At 39.1% G+C, this 19,922-nt stretch overlaps 2 protein-coding genes across 4 annotated transcripts in view; one reads left to right on the forward strand and one right to left on the reverse strand.

Moving 5' to 3' along the window:
• Window positions 1–53: 53 nt before the first annotated feature.
• Window positions 54–6,067, forward strand: LOC138028777 (uncharacterized). 2 transcript variants are annotated; one of them, XM_068876391.1, is made up of 5 exons: window positions 54–194; window positions 1,954–2,001; window positions 2,309–2,486; window positions 3,326–3,478; window positions 5,237–6,067. In XM_068876391.1, the coding sequence occupies exons 1-5, from the start codon at window positions 91–93 to the stop codon at window positions 6,032–6,034; spliced, it is 1,281 nt and encodes a 426-aa protein (XP_068732492.1). In that variant the 5' UTR covers window positions 54–90; the 3' UTR covers window positions 6,035–6,067. The 2 variants fall into 2 exon arrangements, with proteins under 2 accessions (XP_068732492.1, XP_068732493.1); XM_068876392.1 differs by lacking the exon at window positions 54–194 and having other exon boundaries at window positions 2,294–2,486.
• Window positions 6,068–6,884: 817 nt separating this feature from the next.
• Window positions 6,885–19,922, reverse strand: part of LOC138029274 (peroxisomal ATPase PEX1-like) — a 22,893-nt gene continuing 9,855 nt past the window's right edge. For both annotated transcript variants that reach the window (XM_068876989.1, XM_068876990.1), the window contains 12 exons: window positions 18,624–18,840; window positions 17,737–17,987; window positions 16,663–16,830; window positions 15,172–15,403; window positions 13,670–13,773; window positions 12,857–13,035; window positions 12,059–12,258; window positions 11,687–11,933; window positions 11,054–11,383; window positions 9,728–9,775; window positions 8,821–8,957; window positions 6,885–8,600 (listed from right to left, as the gene is read on the reverse strand). In XM_068876989.1, the coding sequence (XP_068733090.1) occupies window positions 8,522–8,600; window positions 8,821–8,957; window positions 9,728–9,775; window positions 11,054–11,383; window positions 11,687–11,933; window positions 12,059–12,258; window positions 12,857–13,035; window positions 13,670–13,773; window positions 15,172–15,403; window positions 16,663–16,830; window positions 17,737–17,987; window positions 18,624–18,840 (2,192 nt within the window). In that variant the 3' untranslated portion in view covers window positions 6,885–8,521. The remainder of the gene's footprint in view (window positions 8,601–8,820; window positions 8,958–9,727; window positions 9,776–11,053; window positions 11,384–11,686; window positions 11,934–12,058; window positions 12,259–12,856; window positions 13,036–13,669; window positions 13,774–15,171; window positions 15,404–16,662; window positions 16,831–17,736; window positions 17,988–18,623; window positions 18,841–19,922) is intronic.

Here is a 19,922-nt window from a genome sequence, read left to right on the forward strand (position 1 = left end):
AGTTCCTACCTAGTCTTCTCTCTCTCTAAATACGAGTGAACTTTCCATGTGGCTAACATGACGAGAACTGCATTTGCCTCAAGTTAAAAAATGGCGGACCCTGCGAAGACTGTGACCAAAGGTGGGATTCGAAAGAGGCGATTTGCCCAAGCTTCTACCAAGCACGCTCTTTCTACGCCCTACAAGTTACACTGGTAAGGTTCCATTGTACTTGATAGTAGCATTTTAAGTAAGCGTTTAACATACTAGCCTCCTTAACTAGCCGGTTAAACCGATAAATGGTTTCGTAAGCTTAAAATATATCTTAAAGTTTTTTTACTGAACTTGTAATTTTTCTTTTTGACTGAAATCGCAAAAAAGGCCAAAACACACACAAACTTTCTTTTGAGTCTTATGAGGCTAAAATTAAGCCTTTTATAATAGTTTCCCGGCAATATTACAGTGGTTACCAGTCATACGCTACTCTCAACGATTTTTTTTTCATTATTCGAAACTGAGTTTGGGTGGACGTCAATCAAATGTTTCCCTGACAAATAGTCCTGTTCACTTGGCAGCAGTCGAATTTGTCATGGAAACATTTGATTGACGTTCACCCAAATTCAGATTTGAAAATGAAAAAATGTGGTTGGGGAGCACATGTGACTGGTAACCACTGTAATGTGAACAGATTGGCTTCAAAAGTGACCTGTGGGGGTAGGAGAAAACAGGTTCTGGGACCAAAGTCGTTTTGTAATGGGGTTGATTTGATAACTGTCACTAAAGCCGTGTTCACACTCAACGTTGTATGATCAACTGAAGTATAATTCAGGCTATCATACTCCATTTGATTTTATTCAATTATGGTCCTGTTCACATCTGTGAAAATTCAAATGCAACAGGCAGGGAAACCTCACAGTGTGAGACAAAATGGTGCCATATCGCATGGCTGCCACGATTATCATCACCATGCTTGGGGAGAGAAGAGAACCAAGGATAGCTTCTGAGAATAGAAGAAGACAAATCCAAATCTTTGCTTCATAATTATAAAGTGTTTAGAAGTTTTGTCTGCTCTTACCACCACATGTTCGCCATTCTGTTCAATTATGCACTGTAATTACTTCAAACAACCTCAAGGGGGTTGTTTGAAGTAAAGATAATCCAGTTATAATCAGGGATTGTAATTAGTTTATGTGAACCCATTACCTATTTGATTTGATCATAATTCGGTCATAATCAAGGCCTAATGTGAACACGGCTTTCGTGTCCCCCTAATTTACGCATACCTCCTTGAGAAAAAAAATTAACAGTTAGATAACCCATCAGCTTTGCTTTGGTAGTTCGTGTTTGTTTCCTTTTAACAGAATGAGGTGCATTAATCTATACATAAGCAATTTGCGTATTACTCCTATTATCAAATTTTGATCAATGCATTGTCATTGTATGGCTTCCTTACACATAATGTGCATGGGCCTCAGCGCAAGAACAGTTAACACTTGCAGGAATCTAAGATTATCACCTGTCTCCTGAGACAGCTGACCTCTGTTATGGAAAGCAAGGTTATTCTCTAAATTTGGCATGTTACTGTAAGGTACAGTTATCCAAGTGTCACAGATCAAGGTTTATCAATGCACCATAAGTATAGGAAATCGCAAAATCCCGAGCACAATTTGGAATTAATAGGAGCAAGTGATATAATGATAGGTACAATGTACAAGCTATAGGCTTTCTCCTTTGGTCTTCTGCCTTGAGCAGAATGCTAATACGTACATGTAGTCCTTTTGAGGAATTGTAACAAAAGACCTCTAAAAATAGTGTTATTATGACACTATGATTGCATGATGCATAGAATGTCTTCTTCATAGTGTTTCAAATATAGGTTGCACCATCCTTAAGGAGAACTTGCCAACTTATGCCTTGTTTTGGTTTTTCATTATTGCTTCACTGCGGCTATTAACATTATTGTTTGTCTTATAGGCCTGAACTAAAGATTGGTAATAAAAGGGTTACTGACGAAATTTTAAGGTGAGTTATTTTTTCTTTTAGCCATAATCCTTTTTGCTTTGTGCTTGATTCAAAGACTGAGAGTCAGTGATTTGTATTGGTGTCAAGCTGTTACTTCCAAAAGACTTGAAATCTTGGTGAAAGCTCTGAATTCAGTACTCGTGTAAATGTTCACTCTCTAAAAAATGCCTTGTATCAAATAGAGTATCCCGGCAAATTGGCATTTTGCATGATAAATCTTTAACATCTACATCCACTCCAAATATATGTCCCTTTTAATAGTATTTTATGATAAATCAAATTATGAAACCAGATAATCATACCTTAGAACCCTGGGGCCTCTTCAGTTCAAAGAGCTTCTGAGAAAGCCAAGAAATTCATTGGAAAGCATTGAAGAAACCAAAGCCAGATTACAGGAAATGCAGAGGGAGCGAAGATCAAGTCTGGTTATTGGGCTTAACCAAGTTATCAGAGCATTGGAACAGGGAACTCTCAAATTAGTGCTGGTGAGAATGTTTCTTAAGGTCTTGCATGTCCACAGCAAAACTGGACATCCAACCTGACACCTACAATCGTATGTACTTGTAACATGATTACCAGTAGCTCTGGAGAATGTTAGAGATTCAATGATACTAACCCCACATTTTCCTGTTCAGATGCCCTGTGGTCACACAAACATCTTATCTGGATACAGGCTGTTGACAGTTTAAATCTAGCTCAGTGGCAATTCAGGCTTTAATCCAGTGCAAAAAAGCATCATTCTGCTGTCAACAAAATTGATACAGTACTCGAATGCTCACTTCTATATCCTTCTTTTCTCCACTCAGAACTATTTTCTTAGTTTATACTTTCATTTTCTGATGTGTCTTGCATACAGTGCCGTAAAGAATTTTAACCCCTTGGTGCTATCCATGTTAAAAAGAGCAAGACTAGAGGCATGAGAGATTCATGTGGGGTTGGACAGTTACCCAGTAAAATCACTAAAGAGAATTAGGCATATGCTTTTAATCACCAGCATCAGTTTCATATCCACAGTTCCAAGAGAAGACTTTGGCTTATTCTCTATCATACTTTTGCAAGGAAAGAGGAAAATTTGACTGTTTGGATGGTACAATGTACATGTACAATAGGTAATGGTGATCTAATCCAGCGATTGTGGGATTCAATTCCCAACCTGGTGAGAGATTTTTGTCTTTCATACTTTGTTCAATGAAGTCTGGAATGACAAAGGGACTGTAGCCATCACATTCTATAATCGGTCGTGTTGTTTTAATCAAGTTATGGGGCACTGCTTCCTTCACCATGATTACCAACAAAATGGTAATTTTATGTCTAAATGTTACAGGTTGATAAGTCTATTCAACCATTTTCATTGTTGGAACATCTTGGAGTACTATGTGCCACTCGGAGCACTCCTGTGTGTGCACTGAATGGTATGTGCACATCAGCAATTCCAGAATTACTTGGAGTGCGCAGGGTCACTGCATTTGGATTCAAGGTATGTTTTGTTAAATCATACAGTTGATCATGTTAACCCATTACCCCACATTAACAAGAATATCTTGTCAACCCTTTGACACCCAAACCCAGCCTACCTTAGTAAATTGTACTCTAACGCCAGAGTATTTTACTCTGTCTAACAACAGACGATTTTACTCATCAATAGGGAACCCTCGGGAGTCAATGGGTTGATCACTCACTCAGAAAAAAACTATGCCCCCATTAATCACTCACTGAAAAACATATTTGTTTTAGCTTGGAATTCCTGATCTGCCCCCCATTGACAAGTAAAATTGTTTACCGGTAGTAGGTCAACTAAAAAACTATTTACCGGTAGCCCATTGACTCCCCGGGGATCCCCATTGATGAGTAAAATTGTCTGGTACTAAACAGAGTAAAATACTAAAGGCGCTGTTACACTGTGAAATGTTGTGTCCAAGTTGTCCCGCCACAATGTCGCCAAAACATTGCGAGACAAGTTGCACAAAACATTTCACAATGTAACAGCGCTTTAAGTCTGGCTGGTTCAGGCTGGTTTGGGCTGTAAAAGGGTTAATGGGGACATCATACCTCCCAGCTAGAACAAATATGTTTTTCAGTGAGTGATTAATGGGGAAATAGTTTTTTCTGAGTGAGTGATTAACCCATTGACTCCTGAGGGTTCCCCATTGACAAGTAAAATCGTCTGTCGTTAGACCTGTAGAGTAAAATACTCTGGTGTAAGAGTACAATAATACTAAGGTAGGCCGGGTTTGGGTGTCAAAGGGTTAACCCTTTCAATTCCCGAGAGTGAGACTTATTGATTTTATTCTTTCTAATGCCAGACAATTTTACTCATCAATGAGGACTGCTTCAGGAGTGAATGCATTAACAACATCTAGGTCCACTCAGTAACTATTTAACAATTAATCGCCGAAGGCGAAGTGATTATCGGTGAACATTCACCGATAATCACTGAGCCTGAGGCGTATAATTGTTTTAGTATAAATACACAGGTGATTATTTCAACGCGAAAATTTCAACGCGAAAATTATCCTCACTTGCAGTGGCAAAACGACTACTGGCAGCCATTTTGTCCGTCGAAGTGATTATCGGCTGATAATCCGAGATAGCGAGCCAATGAGAGCGTGCGGTTTTGTATAATCACCTGTGTATTTATAAGTCCCCTTTAATCCATTGACACCTGAAGTGAACCGCCCTGGACCACCCCCCTTGACAAGTAAAATTGTCTGGCGTTAGAGTAAAATCTATTAAGTCTCACTCCCAAAAAGTCAATGGGTTAAATGGGGTTTTTGAGTGGATGTTAAACTACCACATTTCTCTAGTTGCGAGGTTGGTGCTGGCATTAGGGTTATTTTTACAATGTAAGTTACATATATGGGTATTGTAGCAGAAAGGTCAGTGTTTAAGGGACACTCCAAGATCGTTATCAATCTTGTTATCATAATCATTGCATTCACATCTTTCTGACATAGTGTTTTAAATAATGAAATTTATTACATAAACACCAATGAAATACCAAGTGAGCTTTCACGCGAAAACATGATATCTTCACATGTGAAAATATCACTGTTGCTATGGTTTCATATTAAAATGCTCCTTTCTATGTCTTTCGTGAAATTATTTAGTATTTCATTGGTGTTTATACAATAAATAGAATATTACATGGCCGCGCGGAGATACGAAATTTCTCTTCAAGTGTTGACAAATATTACTTGTGTTAATGATGGAATTCAAGGTGCATTATCTTTTCTAGAGCATGGATGTCCATACAGTATTTGATGAATTGGTTCAATTTATCTCACAAATAACACCTCCACTGTATGTTCCTTGGCTACATGCTGCCGAAGAGAATAACAGACTGTCTAGTACAATTAGTAATTACACCCTAAACACACCCAAGGAAGAATCATATGAGGAACATTTGCCCGGAATTACGGAAATGACAGACAAACAAAAATCAATCACACAAACAAGAATTACACGGGAGAAAAACAGAGATGCAGTAGATACAGAATCTGTGTTGGCAAATCATGAAGGATGTAAAAAGCAAACTGGAAAGCAACCAGAGATTGAGGAATTTCCAGGATGCAACGCAGATGAAGCAATAAGTGGCACAGAAATATTGAAGAACAATGAACAGCAATCAAGAAAAAGACAAAGGACAAGGAAGCCCAACAAAGAAGGGCAACAAAGAGAGAACCAACCAGGGAAACGAACAAGGAAGACAGTAGAACCAATGGACAACACAGCTACATGTACATCAAAAGTGGGAGAAACACTTGACAACACCGGAAAACCAATAGACAATATAGGAAAGTCAACTGAGAACACAAGAGAATTAGGAAACTTGAAATCAAAAAGAAAGGGGCTTGTTGAAGTGTCAGATGCAATGTTGCCAGAGACTGCTAAAGCTTCATGTACTTCCCAAGAAGAATCAAAAGAGGAAATGGAAAAGAAGAGGAAGAAGTCGGCGCCACAAATAAATTATATGAAACCCTGTATAAAGATTTTTGATGTAACACCCAAAGATAAATCTCATCAGAACAAATAAAGTATACAGTGGCTCATAGTGACGACCACAAAATCTGTCTCAGCGTTGCAGTTACTTTTTTTTCGTAGCGGAACAAGAACTTTAACAAAACAAAAAATGTGCACTAAAAAGGGAGTTGCTCTGCCCTCTTCATTTGTACCACTAATTCATTCAAACATAACTGATAACCCAAGAACAAGATCAACAGTTGCACATGTAGTTGCCTGGATCAGGTTCCCAGCCTGTCGGGACAAAAGATGATGGGGAGTGGCAGGTATTTTTTGCAGGTTGCAGATTGCAGGTTGAAATTTCATTATAACTGGAAAACCCACTGGCACTAAAAAGAAAGGGAAAGCAGTAGACTTGCTGTGACTGTTACATGAATAGCTAACCTTAGGCCTAAAAACTTTTCTTTAGGCCTAATTAGGCTTAAGGTTAGCTATTCATGTAACAGTCACGGCAAGTCTATCGCTTTCCCTTTCTTTTCACTGCCAGCGGTTTTCCAGTTATAATGAAATTTCAACCTGTCACCTGCAAAAAATAGCTGCTGGATGGGAAGGGAAAAACGGTCCAGGGATTGGGTGAAAGGGGGGGGGGGGGGGGGGGCTGCTGTATTGCTGTAATTATCATAGAGCCTCGTAAGCTTATGTGGGTACAGATGTTTGAGAAAATTAATGATCTGGATGTGCCTTGGGTAGAGTGCTTTTTTCAGCACAAGTTGTGATATTGTGGTAAAATTTCTTGTGTTGAACAATGCAGTAAATTCATTGTGATAAAAAACATTTGATTTCCACGCAGACATTTTCCAAATTTAAATATGTGCTGTGATCAACGTTTTTTTAAAACAAATTACCAGTAAATAAGCTCAATATTAATTATTCATGATTTATTATCAATAATATTTCCTTACATCTGATTCAAATGTTTTATTGTTTAACCTTCCTCACCTGAAAGTAGGGAATTTAAGATCTACGGCGGCGATAGTCAACAAAAAAGTCACCTCAAAATATAACTTGGCTTTTTCACAACTCTTTCACGATTATTCAGTCTCGTTCATGTCCTACATTGTGGGTGAAGTATCCTAAAAATAAATTGGTACGAGCGGTTTCAGAGTTAAAATAGAGAATGAAGGATTTCTCAGTTGCATGCTTACATTGTGATCAAATTTGGTGATTTCACGTCGTTGTTATGCAGAGGACCACTTACTAAATAGATACACGCTAAAGTCCATGCTGCACGATTATTTATGCTCTTTTAACCAATGAGATTACTGTTTTGTGGCGATGTTGTAGTTGTAGCCATCGCTGCTTCTTAAATTCCCTGGTGAAGGTGCTTTAGGTGCGAGTGCATTAACAACACCTGTTAGTCCCCTTGAAATAACCTTTATCATCAATGTTCTGGCCCCAGTTGTTCAAACGATGGATAACGCTATCCACCGGCTAAACCACTATCTGGCGGATAAACACTAGCAAAACCAATTGAGTTATCCAATGGATAGTGATTTATCCGGTAGATAATGCTATCCATCGTTTGAACAACTGGGGCTTGGACTACAAAAATAGACTCTGAATGCTGATTCTGAATCAGTGGTACTTGGCTTTGTATTAATTTGTATCCCAAAATCTCAAGGTGAATGCAACTCACTTTTGTTCTTACTGGTAAATCTGAACAGCCTTTTGGTAGAGTGGTTTTCAATTGAGTGCCAAAAGTAATTAGCAAATTGCTTTGGTTTATGATTACTTCACTCAGTGATTGGTTCAAAGTTCTCGCAACACTTTTTCAACCAATCAGAAGTGAAACCAAAAGCAATCGTGGCTCGCGTGTGCACAGTTTCCCACGCTTTGTGTCATCTACGTGTAATTACTTCGAGTTTTGATTGGTTTACTGGATTGTCTCCGTCCTTTTTGATTGGCCTAAGTAATTACTTTGGTTTTGGGTTAACGACACTTGATTGAAACTCGCTCTAAAGTGATGAGAATTTTGTTCCTTTAAACCTTTCCCTCCTGAGATTAAGGGTGCTTTACTTGTGAATGGATTAACAACATCTGAGTCCACTCTAAATCTATGTCCCCTTTAAATAACCTTTATCATCAATTTTTCTCGTTTAAATATCTTGGCCTACAAAAATAGATGCCGGTACTGACTGCTGATTCTAAATCAGCAGTTTTCAAAACTTTGCTTCATATTTGTATCCTAAACTCTTGACGAATGCAACTCACTAATGTCTTTTGCTCATATTGAAAACATATAAAACATATTATAAAATGATCACTCTGACTCTTAATACTGAACAGCCTTTTGGTAATTGATAAGAATTATTCCTTTAAGCCTTTCCCTTGTAAGAGTGAGAGTTTAAGATCTTACAAGTTAACTGGGGCCAGTTTATGTTCATGTTCACTCAAAAACTCTTTATTCTTTGTAATAGTATTATTGAAATTGTCCACTCCTTCAGAAGAACATTTTCTCATTTGTGTTGAGCAAGCAAGCCACAAGTTCATTCTGCACAATTCATGCTAATGTTGCTCTTCCTTGTCCTGGTAAGCTTTCAGAAAACTCTCCTCCACGTGATTTCACAAATGTCTCATAACTGCAAAACAAAAATTTGACTCTAAATGAGTACAAAGAGGTTCTCTATTAAGTGTTGTGAAACCCAAATTTCCACTAATGACAGCTACCAATCACAGACATTCCTGCAACACAAAGGGCATGCCTCGAAGGATAGATGAGGAGGCCAGACACTATTTTGAGAAATCTGCCCATAAAATTGAAGAAAAGAAAGATCAATAAATAAAATAAGACCAACTTACATTGACTTGTATCTGTGTCTCTCAATTTCTGACACAGAGGGTCCCATTGATGATGCTGCTTGCAGCAAATCTGACTGTGTGATCTTTATTCCACTGGCAGCTTGGTGTTTTGGGACATTACGTGTCGTACTTCCCAGCTAAAACAAATATGTAATTTGAGTTTAAGCTTCTGCCGCGACTTCATGTAAAATACTGTTTGGCACAGGTCATGTGATTATGATCTGGCTTTAAATGAAAACGTGATAGGGTACATCATCTTTAGAGTTCTGTGCATTTAACGCCGACCACTTTTTCAAAGTGCATCCTAGAGAACATTTTTTTGTGCATGCAAGGTAGCTTTTATACCTGTTAAAATTCCACCCATTACCATGCATTGTGAAAACAGGGCTACAAGACATTATTTTTGGTCCCTTTGGAGAGTTCTTCCTTAGCAACCTGTGCTGGTTTTCCTGATATCCCTGTACACTGTACCTAAGGGGAGAATACCATGGTATTGCACGCGTTCTAGCCATAGCGAATGTTACTGTTTAAACCCAATCTGGAGCTGTGTTAAAATTAGTGGTGGAAATCTACACTTATGCATGAAAATTTCACTTAGCCCTTAGGTCAATTGTGATTGTTTGATAATCAAGACATTTTTACATGTACATGTAAATTCCCGCACAAATTATACATCGCTTCCGATTGGCTCAGAAACGATGACACTCATCACAGCTAGAACATGTGCAATACCGTGATACTCTCCCTTTAAAGGTCTGTTACATATTCAACATGGATGGAACTGGGGAGTTGAAGTGGTCTGCGCCAATATTTATACTAGAACAACCTTTCATGAAAATTACCCCTTTGCATTGTTTTACATTCAAATAACATTTCACAGTCTAGCCCCATTGCTTACTTGTTATACCTTTCTATCCCTTTCATTTTGCTTCAGTTGATCTTGTAAACCCACAACCTTAAAAGAAAATAGGATTATTTTTTAAAATGACATAAAACATTTAGTCAAAGGAAAATCGCAGTACTTGAGAGAACCTAAAGGGAAAATCATGCTAGTGCTATGTTTTCTTCATGCCCAGCCAATCCTGGCTTCCCAAACCTTGACCACACCAGCACTCAAATAATTAAAATAACTGATGAAAAACTGTTGCCTTTGTGATGACAATTAACTGTCATCTCTTTAGTTTAAAAGGTCCTACGGTACATCGTACATAGGCCCAACACCTTAAATACCCAAACATGCAATTAGCATGGGTCATGGATTTGCCAGTGTTGTGTTCTGATCCATGGCCAGGGACCACACAAGTTGGAAGTTAATTAAAACCTTTTGATAACTCTGATTCCAAGGTGAAGTTTATAAAAACAGTTTACCTAGTCAGCATAGCAAGCACTGTCAAATAGTATTGTAAACAAATAGCTCCCGAAAGCTTTTTGTTTTGGCATTCTGTTTGCCTCAATGTTTTGTTTGTAAGATAATATCACTTTGGTGTGAGGGTAAATTAAAAAATCAAAGGGTTTTGTGGTCTCTGTGCTCACATCTTGTTTGGATCGTGGGTAACGAACTTGGACTCTTTTACCAGTTCATAATTGCCATCATATTGCCAAATGAATTTACACTTAAATTTTCTGAGAGCTTTTTCTAAACTCAAGGACAAAATGCCTGCATGTACAACTGCTGAACCACGAAACTATTAAGCGCTTGAGGCCCTGATTTTTTTGTGTATCCACAGAATACAAGATTAGTATCCCATGAACATTTAACAAAAAAATTAAGAAATTGCCTTTTTTGCTTTCAAAAATAGGGGGGTCGACTTATACACGGGATAGACTTATACACGGGTAAATAGGGTAAATTTAAGGCCCACATTTGCGCAAGATGTCAAAATTTTGTTACAGAAAACTACCGAAGGTCTACATGATTGCGCACCAATCAGATCATGCATTCAATAAAGGGTTACAAGACACTAACAAATCACCAATTGAAAACGACTTTTGGATGATTGTGCGCTTTAAGTCTATTACTTATTAGTATCACTCAACTAGTGGACTAATGCAAATCCTGCATTTTGATTGGCTATGCTACTGGAGGACTATTATTGATAGTCCTCAAGTAGCGAAAACCGTGGCCCTCAAGGGCCATGGGTCAATAGCCCATTCGGCTTTGCCCCATGGGCTATTGACCCGTAGCGCTTATGGGCTACGGGTCTAATTGTTAATTAGCAAGTGTGACAGTCACCTCACAACGTATTTTATTCAGTTCCTCGCCTGTGGGACGTGCAATTCCCTCAGTCAAGCTGGGGATGTAAATTACATCTCTGGTAAACTGCTCTTTTCCAGGAATTTCTGCAAGAACTTCCGTTTCACTGTCTCTCTCGCTGAACAGTCCTTCGTAAAGTTGACTACTGTTTGTATTCCTATGTATTGCTGCTAACTGGGCATTATACAACAGTGCTTTGAAGTCTGCTCCAGTAAAATTGTTGCACATGTCCACTATTACATCTAAGTCAGTGTCATCAGCTAGAGTAAGTGACTTTGATAGGGCTTGCAGGATCTGTAACCTCTCCGACTGCCAAAAAAAAACATTCAGTATAGTTGTAGCATTTATGCATTTATGCATTTACTTGGGCAAGCATTGCTATGCATGAAAAACAGAAGGTTTGCAATGGGGCCATTCACTAGTTATGCAATCCTGTAAATGACATAATTATGAAAGATCATGTTAGATGACTTACCGGTAGCATCAGCAAAATTAGTTGTGGATTTAAAGCAACTATGACCCTTGATACCATTTCTAATGATACATTACAAGTAGAAGTAGTAAGAGTTTAGGGCGCTGTGCATTGATGAGCAATGTGTCTGTGCATCCTACCTTATTTGGTATCCCACAGTATAAACACTTGTCCAGTCTTCCCGGTCTCAGGAGAGCTGGGTCAATCAAATCTGGGCGGCTTGTGGCAGCAAGAACGTAAACACTATCCAGTCCCTCCACGCCATCTAACTGAGTGAGCAGTTGATTAACAACTCTATCTGTTACTCCTGTGCTGTCATGGCCACGCCGAGGTGCCAGGGAATCAAACTCGTCAAAGAAGAGGACACATGGTTTGGCACTCTGGGCTCTGAATGAGACAAAAAGGATGCCCACATAATCAGCGCTTGGGGAAAGGTCTCAGAGGAAATGGGAGGGGGGGATGATATCATGCATGCAGTCCAGTCTAAAGTTTCACTATAAGGAGCTAGTTACCTTGTGAACATATCTCTGACTGCCTGTTCACTGGCTCCAATGTATTTGCTCAACAGCTCAGGACCCTTGATGCTGATAAAATTGAGCCTACACTCCTTGGCAACTACACCGGCCAGAAGAGTCTTCCCAGTTCCAGGAGGTCCATAGAGAAGAAGTCCTGATCTCAGTCGCAGAGGACACTTGCTAAACAACCAGGAGTACTAATAGAAATAGGATCGAAAAGGGAGGGGATAGATCACATTTTATGGCTGACAAAGTCATCCTTTTAAATTTCAAAGACAATAAAATGGCCATACAGCTGTAGGAGAGAGGTTATACTTTCAACTTTTGACCATCAGGACAAGCTGAATGTCCTGTCCAACCCAGGTCCTACAACTGACAAGAAATGACTTCCTTTGCATTGACATTTTAAATGGTGAGACTGACTCCAACTCCCATTATTATTAACAGACACAACTTCTTTTCTTATTGTTGGACAGGACAAAGTATGTAGAGAAGGCTCTAGAGGGAGATAATTTGCAATTGAAAATACATCCTGGTTTCATTCTCCGTTCAAATGCTTACAAGTTGCAGTACAGGATATGACTATGGCACGTTCTGTGGGATGCAAAGAACCACATACTGTTTTGAAAAGTGTGGTACATGGTAGCTGTTCATGGGTCTAGGTGATGCACATTCAACTCAAATAGAAAGCACTGTAAAGTGCACAAATTGTCCGCTTACTTTTGTGTTTGGTTCCATCCAATGCCAGTTATGCAAAAATACAGTAATACATTGTATATTATTGTTACTTAATACCTTTGTTGGCCACAGCAGGGTTTCCATGAGAGCATCCTTAACAGAAGCCAGTCCACCAACATCAGACCAACCTAATTCTCCAGCTGTGTGCAATGTTACTCCCCTTAATGCTGCTGGAGTGAAGCCTTCAAGGGCATTGTCATAATCCTCTATATTGATGTCAGGGGTGGCCCCTCTTTCTGTTGGTAGTAAGACATGAATGTTTAAAACAGGAAAGGGAACAGTAATGAATAGGGTACCAAAAGATAATTGAATCAAGAAATAAAAAGCACTGCCAAAAATCCAAAAATGAAGGAAAGTCAGTCCAATTATGGTGTCATCATGATCCCTTCCTGTTGCCCAACTATGCAAATGTAGGTTGTGTTCACCCCACAGGCATATGGAACAACTTTCATGCTACTACTGTATGAAAATCCAGCCAAAGCTGAAATTCATCCGTAAAAAGAACAAACAGTCAAAAAGCCTGTCAGTTGAAGGTGGACCTTTTAAGGTAAAGGTAAAGTCTGCTTACGAGCCAAGTGGCCCATTAGGCTGGACCTTATCCCAGTTTCCGTAGCATGAAGCGACAAGGAGTATTTCTACTCCCCCCCTCCCCCTGGATGGAATGCTAGTTCAACACAGGGCTACCCCCAGCATTAAGTTTGCCAGTACTTATTTATACACCCGGGTGGCACCGTGAGACTAAAGTGTCTTGACTAAGAACACAACACAATGCCCCCGGACAGGGCCTGAACCCAGACCACTTGATCCAGAGTTGAGCACACTAACCATGAAGCCACCAAGCCATCGCAGATTAAATATCATTATAAGTACCTTTAGAAGTTTTCATCTTTCTTATTGCTGCCTGATGACAAGCACGGTCTTGCAGTGATCCCAGGTCTTTGAGTGAAAATCCCTCTGTCTTCTTCACCAAGGAACTAATTTAAAATCATAAAAAAACAAAACATGAAAGTGTGACGTTACATTTTTGGACAAATGCCGAGGGAAAAGAAACAACACTTATCAAAAGATGACTGAGGTTGTGGTTAGTTGCAAAATGACTTGCAGTAGTTGTGATGTTACTGGGCCTGTGAAACTGACAAAAAAACACAGTACTTTCCTCAATTGTCAAAATGAAAAAAATTATCGCTTGGGAATAATGTGTACAATAACATTCACAGAAAGAAGATAAGTTCCAAAAAACCAAAAGTTCCTTTTTCAAAAGCAAAACATGCATGGATTTTCCTGGCACAGGTACAACAAGATTGCCTTGATCCCCATTACCAAAACAGAAAAGAGTAACATGCAGTGACAAAGGCTTTAAAACAATAGTGTAAAAGCTTCTTTTAATGCCAAATAACAGCAGGTTATGAGAGCTGCCATAATAGAAGTGGTACTGTGCTGGGACTTAAACGTTTAAAGGGGCTATGTCCGCGAGGTTGCATGCACAGGCTGATTACAAATATTTTGAAAACGAAGTCAAAGAATTTAAAAAAACTCACTTAAATGTATTGTGTAATGATAATTATTGCTTTGGTTTTTGACAGACCAAAAACCCAGTCACAAACCAAGCAGCTGTCACACCAAATGACTCAGAGGGGAAATAAAAACAAGAAAATAAGACGGAGAGGAGGGAGCAGCAACGCTCAAAAAATGCAAACTTGACAACATGCCATGTAACCATGCTTTGTGCATGCCAAAAACTAAGGGGGTACTTACATAATACTGGGACAAACTCAGACTGGCATGAGTTTGTGACATCCAGATCCATACAATTATTTTTTTGCATTTACATGAGATGGGTCTGACTTGTCTTGGTCGCTGGACTGATACAAGGAAACTCTCGTACCAGTCTGAGTTCGTACCATTCTCATGTAAGTGACAACAAATCTCAGACTGGGTTCACAAATTTCAAACCTGTATGCTTTTGGGCCAGTGACTTATTTATTTGAAATATCATTTTGTCCCAGTTTCATGTAAACAGCTGCAAACATTTCGTACTGGTACAAGTTCGTGCAGGTCTGAGTTTGTCCTGGTCTTATGTAAACACCCCCTAACAACACCAGGCCAAACATAATTGCTAAAAAGCAGATTGATAAATGCAAAGCATTCTATTCCAAAGAACTCTCCTTCAGGTTTGAAAATTCTTCCATGTTTCAGTGTTCCTGTTAGCACACTGTTTTGCACACTGTTTCTATTAAAAATAGCAAACCACTTTTGGTCATTTTTGCTTTGATTTTGTCCCTCTTAGTCATAGGCGCATGGTTTCCTTACTGAGAATAAGCACTTAAAATTAAGATATGATTGTAAGGCTCTCAGTTGAATCTAAATAATACCTGAGTTCTACTTCACAAGACTGTTCCACAGAAAATCTTGTTTTCATCATTTTGCACAAGATCTCTTTTCTCTGATTAGCATCTGGTGGCTGAAGCTCCACACAGCAGCGAAAGACATGGCACCCTCTTGATGTCAGTAATGAAGGGTGCAATGAATCATGAGACTTGCTGGTTGCTATGACAATTACTCTGCTGTTGTTCTCAATTTCCATATCAACAAGTTCTTTGAATACTGAAAATTAAAAATGACAGAACCAAGAGGAAAATAATTTGGTCTCCAAAATGGTATCCGTTAATTTTGCTTGAAACAAAGCTAATGGAATGGCAGTGCCCCATCCACTCCTACTGAAGTTGCTTCATGAATGCTAAATGAAGTGGGATAAGCTCTCCCAGTGTCATTCCTTGGGTTGACAGTCATTATGTTCCTCTTTCTTATTAATTCAGTCAGGGTGGTTTAGTGGTCATCAACCGTGCCTCCCACCTCTGTGACCCGGGTTCAACTATGGCTCGGATCGTATGTGGGCTGAGTTTCAGTCGATCTCAATCTGACTCTGAGGGTTTTTCTCCGAGTACTCCGGTTTTCCTCCCTCATCAAAATCGATTCCCAGCCTATTCCATCAGGCTGTGGTGCTGTGCTCCGAGGTCATACATGGGTCGTGTTCAGGGGCGGAGCGCCTAGCCGGCAACACAGCTCCTTCGGTCCGACCTCGTTGTACTGCGCCCTTAATAATTCAGTCTCCGACTGCGAGAAAGGGCGATTAGCAGGTCAGACATTATTATTATCCCTATGTGTCTGGGCTCAAATTCTTCTCAGCAACCCTGGGGTCTTACTGAGTAAGCCATCAAGAAATGACAGAGGAGACAAACATGACTTGGAAAGCAAATGAACAAAGATGACGACAATGAAATCAAGTGCCACATCAATAAACAAACATCAGTCTCCCAACATGCTACCCAGATACACCAGAGTAACAAGTACATAATGCAATCAGAGGTTATTCTGATAAAATGCATGAAGTGTCTTGTTTCGCCTTGACTTGTGACCAAAAATGGAAATAATAACACCACATACTATTATATAGTCCCTCCAATCAAACTCCCTATGAGAACTTGCAATGTAAACAGCTTTAGTGACTAGTCTTAACTTTAAAACATTTTACCCTAATGCTGCTTACCATAACATATGACCTGACTGAAACAGCATGTCTATTCCGCAGGTAGGAGGTGAGGGGTGAGGGGTGATTAAGTCTGGGTTAGGATTAGGGTTGCGAAGCCAGACCTCCCCACCCCTCGAATAGACATGTTATGATTGGTACAAACTGACAAAAGACTGAAAATGAACATTTATTTAAATGTTGTACTGTATGCTCATTTTGACCCTGCAAAATCCTAAGTTTGGTTATTACACATTGTTTTTCCTTGGCACAATACAGCAAAGAAATACTACAGGTGTGCGATTGGCAGTTCTTTGTTTCATGGCAGGTATTATACCTTGAGCAAGTCGTTGTTTGTACAGAGCTTCTCCACCCATTTCTTGCAAGGCACTAGGAGCTGACACAATTTGATCCAGATCATCAAAGAGAATAACAGATGGCTGATGCCAAGCAGCTTCAACAAAGATCTGCTGCCATTGTTTTTGAATGGTCTCAACTCTTTTTCCTAACAGGACATTCAAAAAAAATATTAAATAAATAAAAAACAACGAAAAGCTAGAACTGATATAATTACTATTTTCAGCGGCAAAGGAAAGCTCTCCTGAGTATGCTGTATATTTCTGAACAAGTAGGATAGGAGTATAGGTTTGAATAAGTGGGATTATAGGATTTTATTCTTACACAGAGGGTGTTAAGTGCAGATTAGGGTCCCAGGTCATTACTGTAGTTTTACCATAACTGATTCAGAAACAACCCACACAAGCCTTTAAAGAAATAATATCCTTAGGCTTAAACATTATCAAAAGCATAGTGCATAGTGCAAACTGCCGTTTACACATTTCATATAGTGATCTTGATTAAGGACACTGTAGACGTAGACAATAGACCCCTTTCAGTTAATTCCCAGACTGGAGGACAAAACAATAAGATTTTTTTGCATCTGAAAGGATTGTTTCTGTCAGGGGACAGAAAAACCCTTGTTTTGTCCTCCAGATTGGGAATTACTGAAATGGGTCTACAGAAACCATGGCAAGGAAATCACTTCTCAAGAGACCTAGTATGACAATTGGGGTTCTTACAAATGGCCTGAGTATATTAAATGCTGCTCTTCCAATAATTGTTCAATTTCAAGTTCCAAAAACCTTTCTTCCTGCATTTTTGCACAGGTGTCAGCTTGGAAACCCTAATGAAGGTGAATGTGGTTTCTAGTTCCATTTACATGAAGATAAATTTCTTGTGACTAAATAACCTTACAAAAATTATTATTATTATTATTATTATTATTATTATTATTATTAATTATTATTATTATTATTATTATTATTATTATTGATGATGATCTCCAGTAATATTAACCCATGAGCAATTATGCAGTGTTGACGAAAATTATGAAACAAAAAAAAAACCAAACCTCTAAAAGGTATACAATCCACTACTGTTACATGTGCACACACAGGCCATTGGTGAAGTTGATGGCACACTGCATGGGCAAGAGCTGTCTTGCCACAGCCAATCCCAGCTCCCGAACTACTGCCACATATCAACAGAGCACCACTTCGTAGACCAGTGATGAGGTTACCTCCAAGGTGATTGGCAAGTGGTCTTTGTTTTAAAGCAGACAGGGCATGATCCAGGCATTTGTGAAAGATTTCTGTTACACCACTGCAACAAGCATAATAATTATTTTAGATTTTAATAATTATTATACAGCTTGATTGAGGTCAACCAGATGGGATGAGAGGCCCGTACAAGCGCCTGGAACAAAGCTCTGAGACAAGGGGGCAGGGCTTTGAAAGGGGATTTTGTGGTGTGTTGAAAATGGCAGATGACAAAGATGTTGTTTGAGGTAAGAAATCAGCAGTTGCTGTCATGCTGCTTGTACTTCAGAGACAATGATAAAGTGAAAAATACTCTTACCAAGTATCCAAACACACACAAGGAAATCCCCTCAGATCTACATGTTGGCCCCCTCAAATACATGTACTTGTTACAGGCCTTTGTACTGGACTCTCATCCCCTCCAAAATGGGTTGCCAAAGAACATTTGTAGCCTTGATGAACCAAAATGCATTCGCATCGTAAAATGGAATTTTCCTTTTATTTGTGATCTGTGAACTGTCTTTTGTACCTGATGGTTTTCACTCATTCCCTCAGAGGAGTGACACCACTATAAAAGGTTTTACTCTGCCTAACCCAAGACGATTTTACTCACTATTATGTGAAGCCCCATATGCGAAAGGGTTGAACACTTAACATTTGATTTGAAGTATTTCTTACACACATTTCAAGATACTCTCACCCTAGATCTGTGATCCTATGCTTGGAAAGTTGTGAGCTCTTATCTTGGGTTGCTACTCCTTGACGAGGACTAAATGGAAAGTTACATGGCATCCCAACAACAACTGTCACATTCTTAAGACTGCAAGGTGTAAGGTGATAGTATGGAAGCTTATCTGATGACTGTGGAGTCTTCTGAGAGCTCAACACAGTGACTATAAACTGAAGAGGGTGGCTTTCTGAAAACAAAAACATACAGGCCACTTTCATAAATGGCAACCACCTTTACATTCTTTTGTATAATTTTATGTTAATTAAACCTACTGTGCTCATTTTAAAAGAAATCTTGTTTTGAAATTTGCTTGTCTTAGCAGAGGTCCCATGATTTATGAGTCAAATGGTCAATGAGTCACGAGTCAATGAGACTTACAGTCAATATAGCAATAATTTATTGATTAAGCCTAAGCCCTCGTTTCAGTGATTAGGCCTAAGCACTCTAGATGAAATTTTAGCTTTCATTTTATGGGTTAGGGCAACTGCACTAACTCATTGACTCATGACTCATTGATTCATTGACTCATAAATACTTGATACTCGTCTTAGCGAGGCTAGAAAGGCTTATTAGCATTAAAACAAAAGAATATTTTATTTGGTTGCCATTATGAAAGAGGTCTAATGGGAAACTCAAAGGCCACTGCTTTGGGTAAAAAGAGGAAGCTTTGCAATTTTAGTAGAAGTACATTGCTCAGGAGATGTGGTGTTTAGGTTGTTTGCACACATGCTGGATATTCCTGATTGTGACTTTGCATGATGGGCTCTGCCACCATGTTGTTTCCTTATACATTCAAGAAACTTTTCTTAATCCTTGGGAGATATAGCAACTCTCATAACAGACATTGTGTTGGCTAATGCTACGCAAACCAAAACGAAAGCAGAGACAAAGACTTGAAACAAGAGAAGCTAACAGCCAGCATACTAAAGAGGCTACAATAACTCAACCTCTTTCCAATAAAGTCACTGTAGCATAAATTCTTGCTCCCATTTTGTGGTAACTTGCTCACTTTAGGCCAATAAATTTTTTTGCCAAGATATTCTCTCTACTTAAAGAGCTTAGGGGCAATCTGGTGATGATTATGAACTTTACATGTATTTAAGTGTCAAGTGTATTTAGCACTGGCAGTAATTGAGAACACCGAACAGAAATCAAATCAAATCAACACATAAACAGAGCCCTTAAGTCTCACACATTGAGTGCGATAGCAATCAATGCAATCTCATGCCGACACAAGCATTTCTCACCCATTGGCACTCTTCTGGTAGG

This window comes from Montipora capricornis, chromosome 13 (assembly GCF_036669925.1).
Source record: "Montipora capricornis isolate CH-2021 chromosome 13, ASM3666992v2, whole genome shotgun sequence".
Lineage (NCBI taxonomy): Eukaryota > Metazoa > Cnidaria > Anthozoa > Scleractinia > Acroporidae > Montipora > Montipora capricornis.

What these genes read in the sequence shown, in the direction of transcription:
- LOC138028777 (XM_068876391.1), top strand. Translation starts at nt 91, where the DNA reads ATGGCGGACCCTGCGAAGACTGTGACCAAAGGTGGGATTCGAAAGAGG. An exon ending in GTTACTGACGAAATTTTAAG is followed by an intron (nt 2,002 to 2,308) that starts GTGAGTTATTTT and finishes ATCATACCTTAG; the next exon opens with AACCCTGGGGCCTCTTCAGT. An exon ending in GAACTCTCAAATTAGTGCTG is followed by an intron (nt 2,487 to 3,325) that starts GTGAGAATGTTT and finishes TAAATGTTACAG; the next exon opens with GTTGATAAGTCTATTCAACC.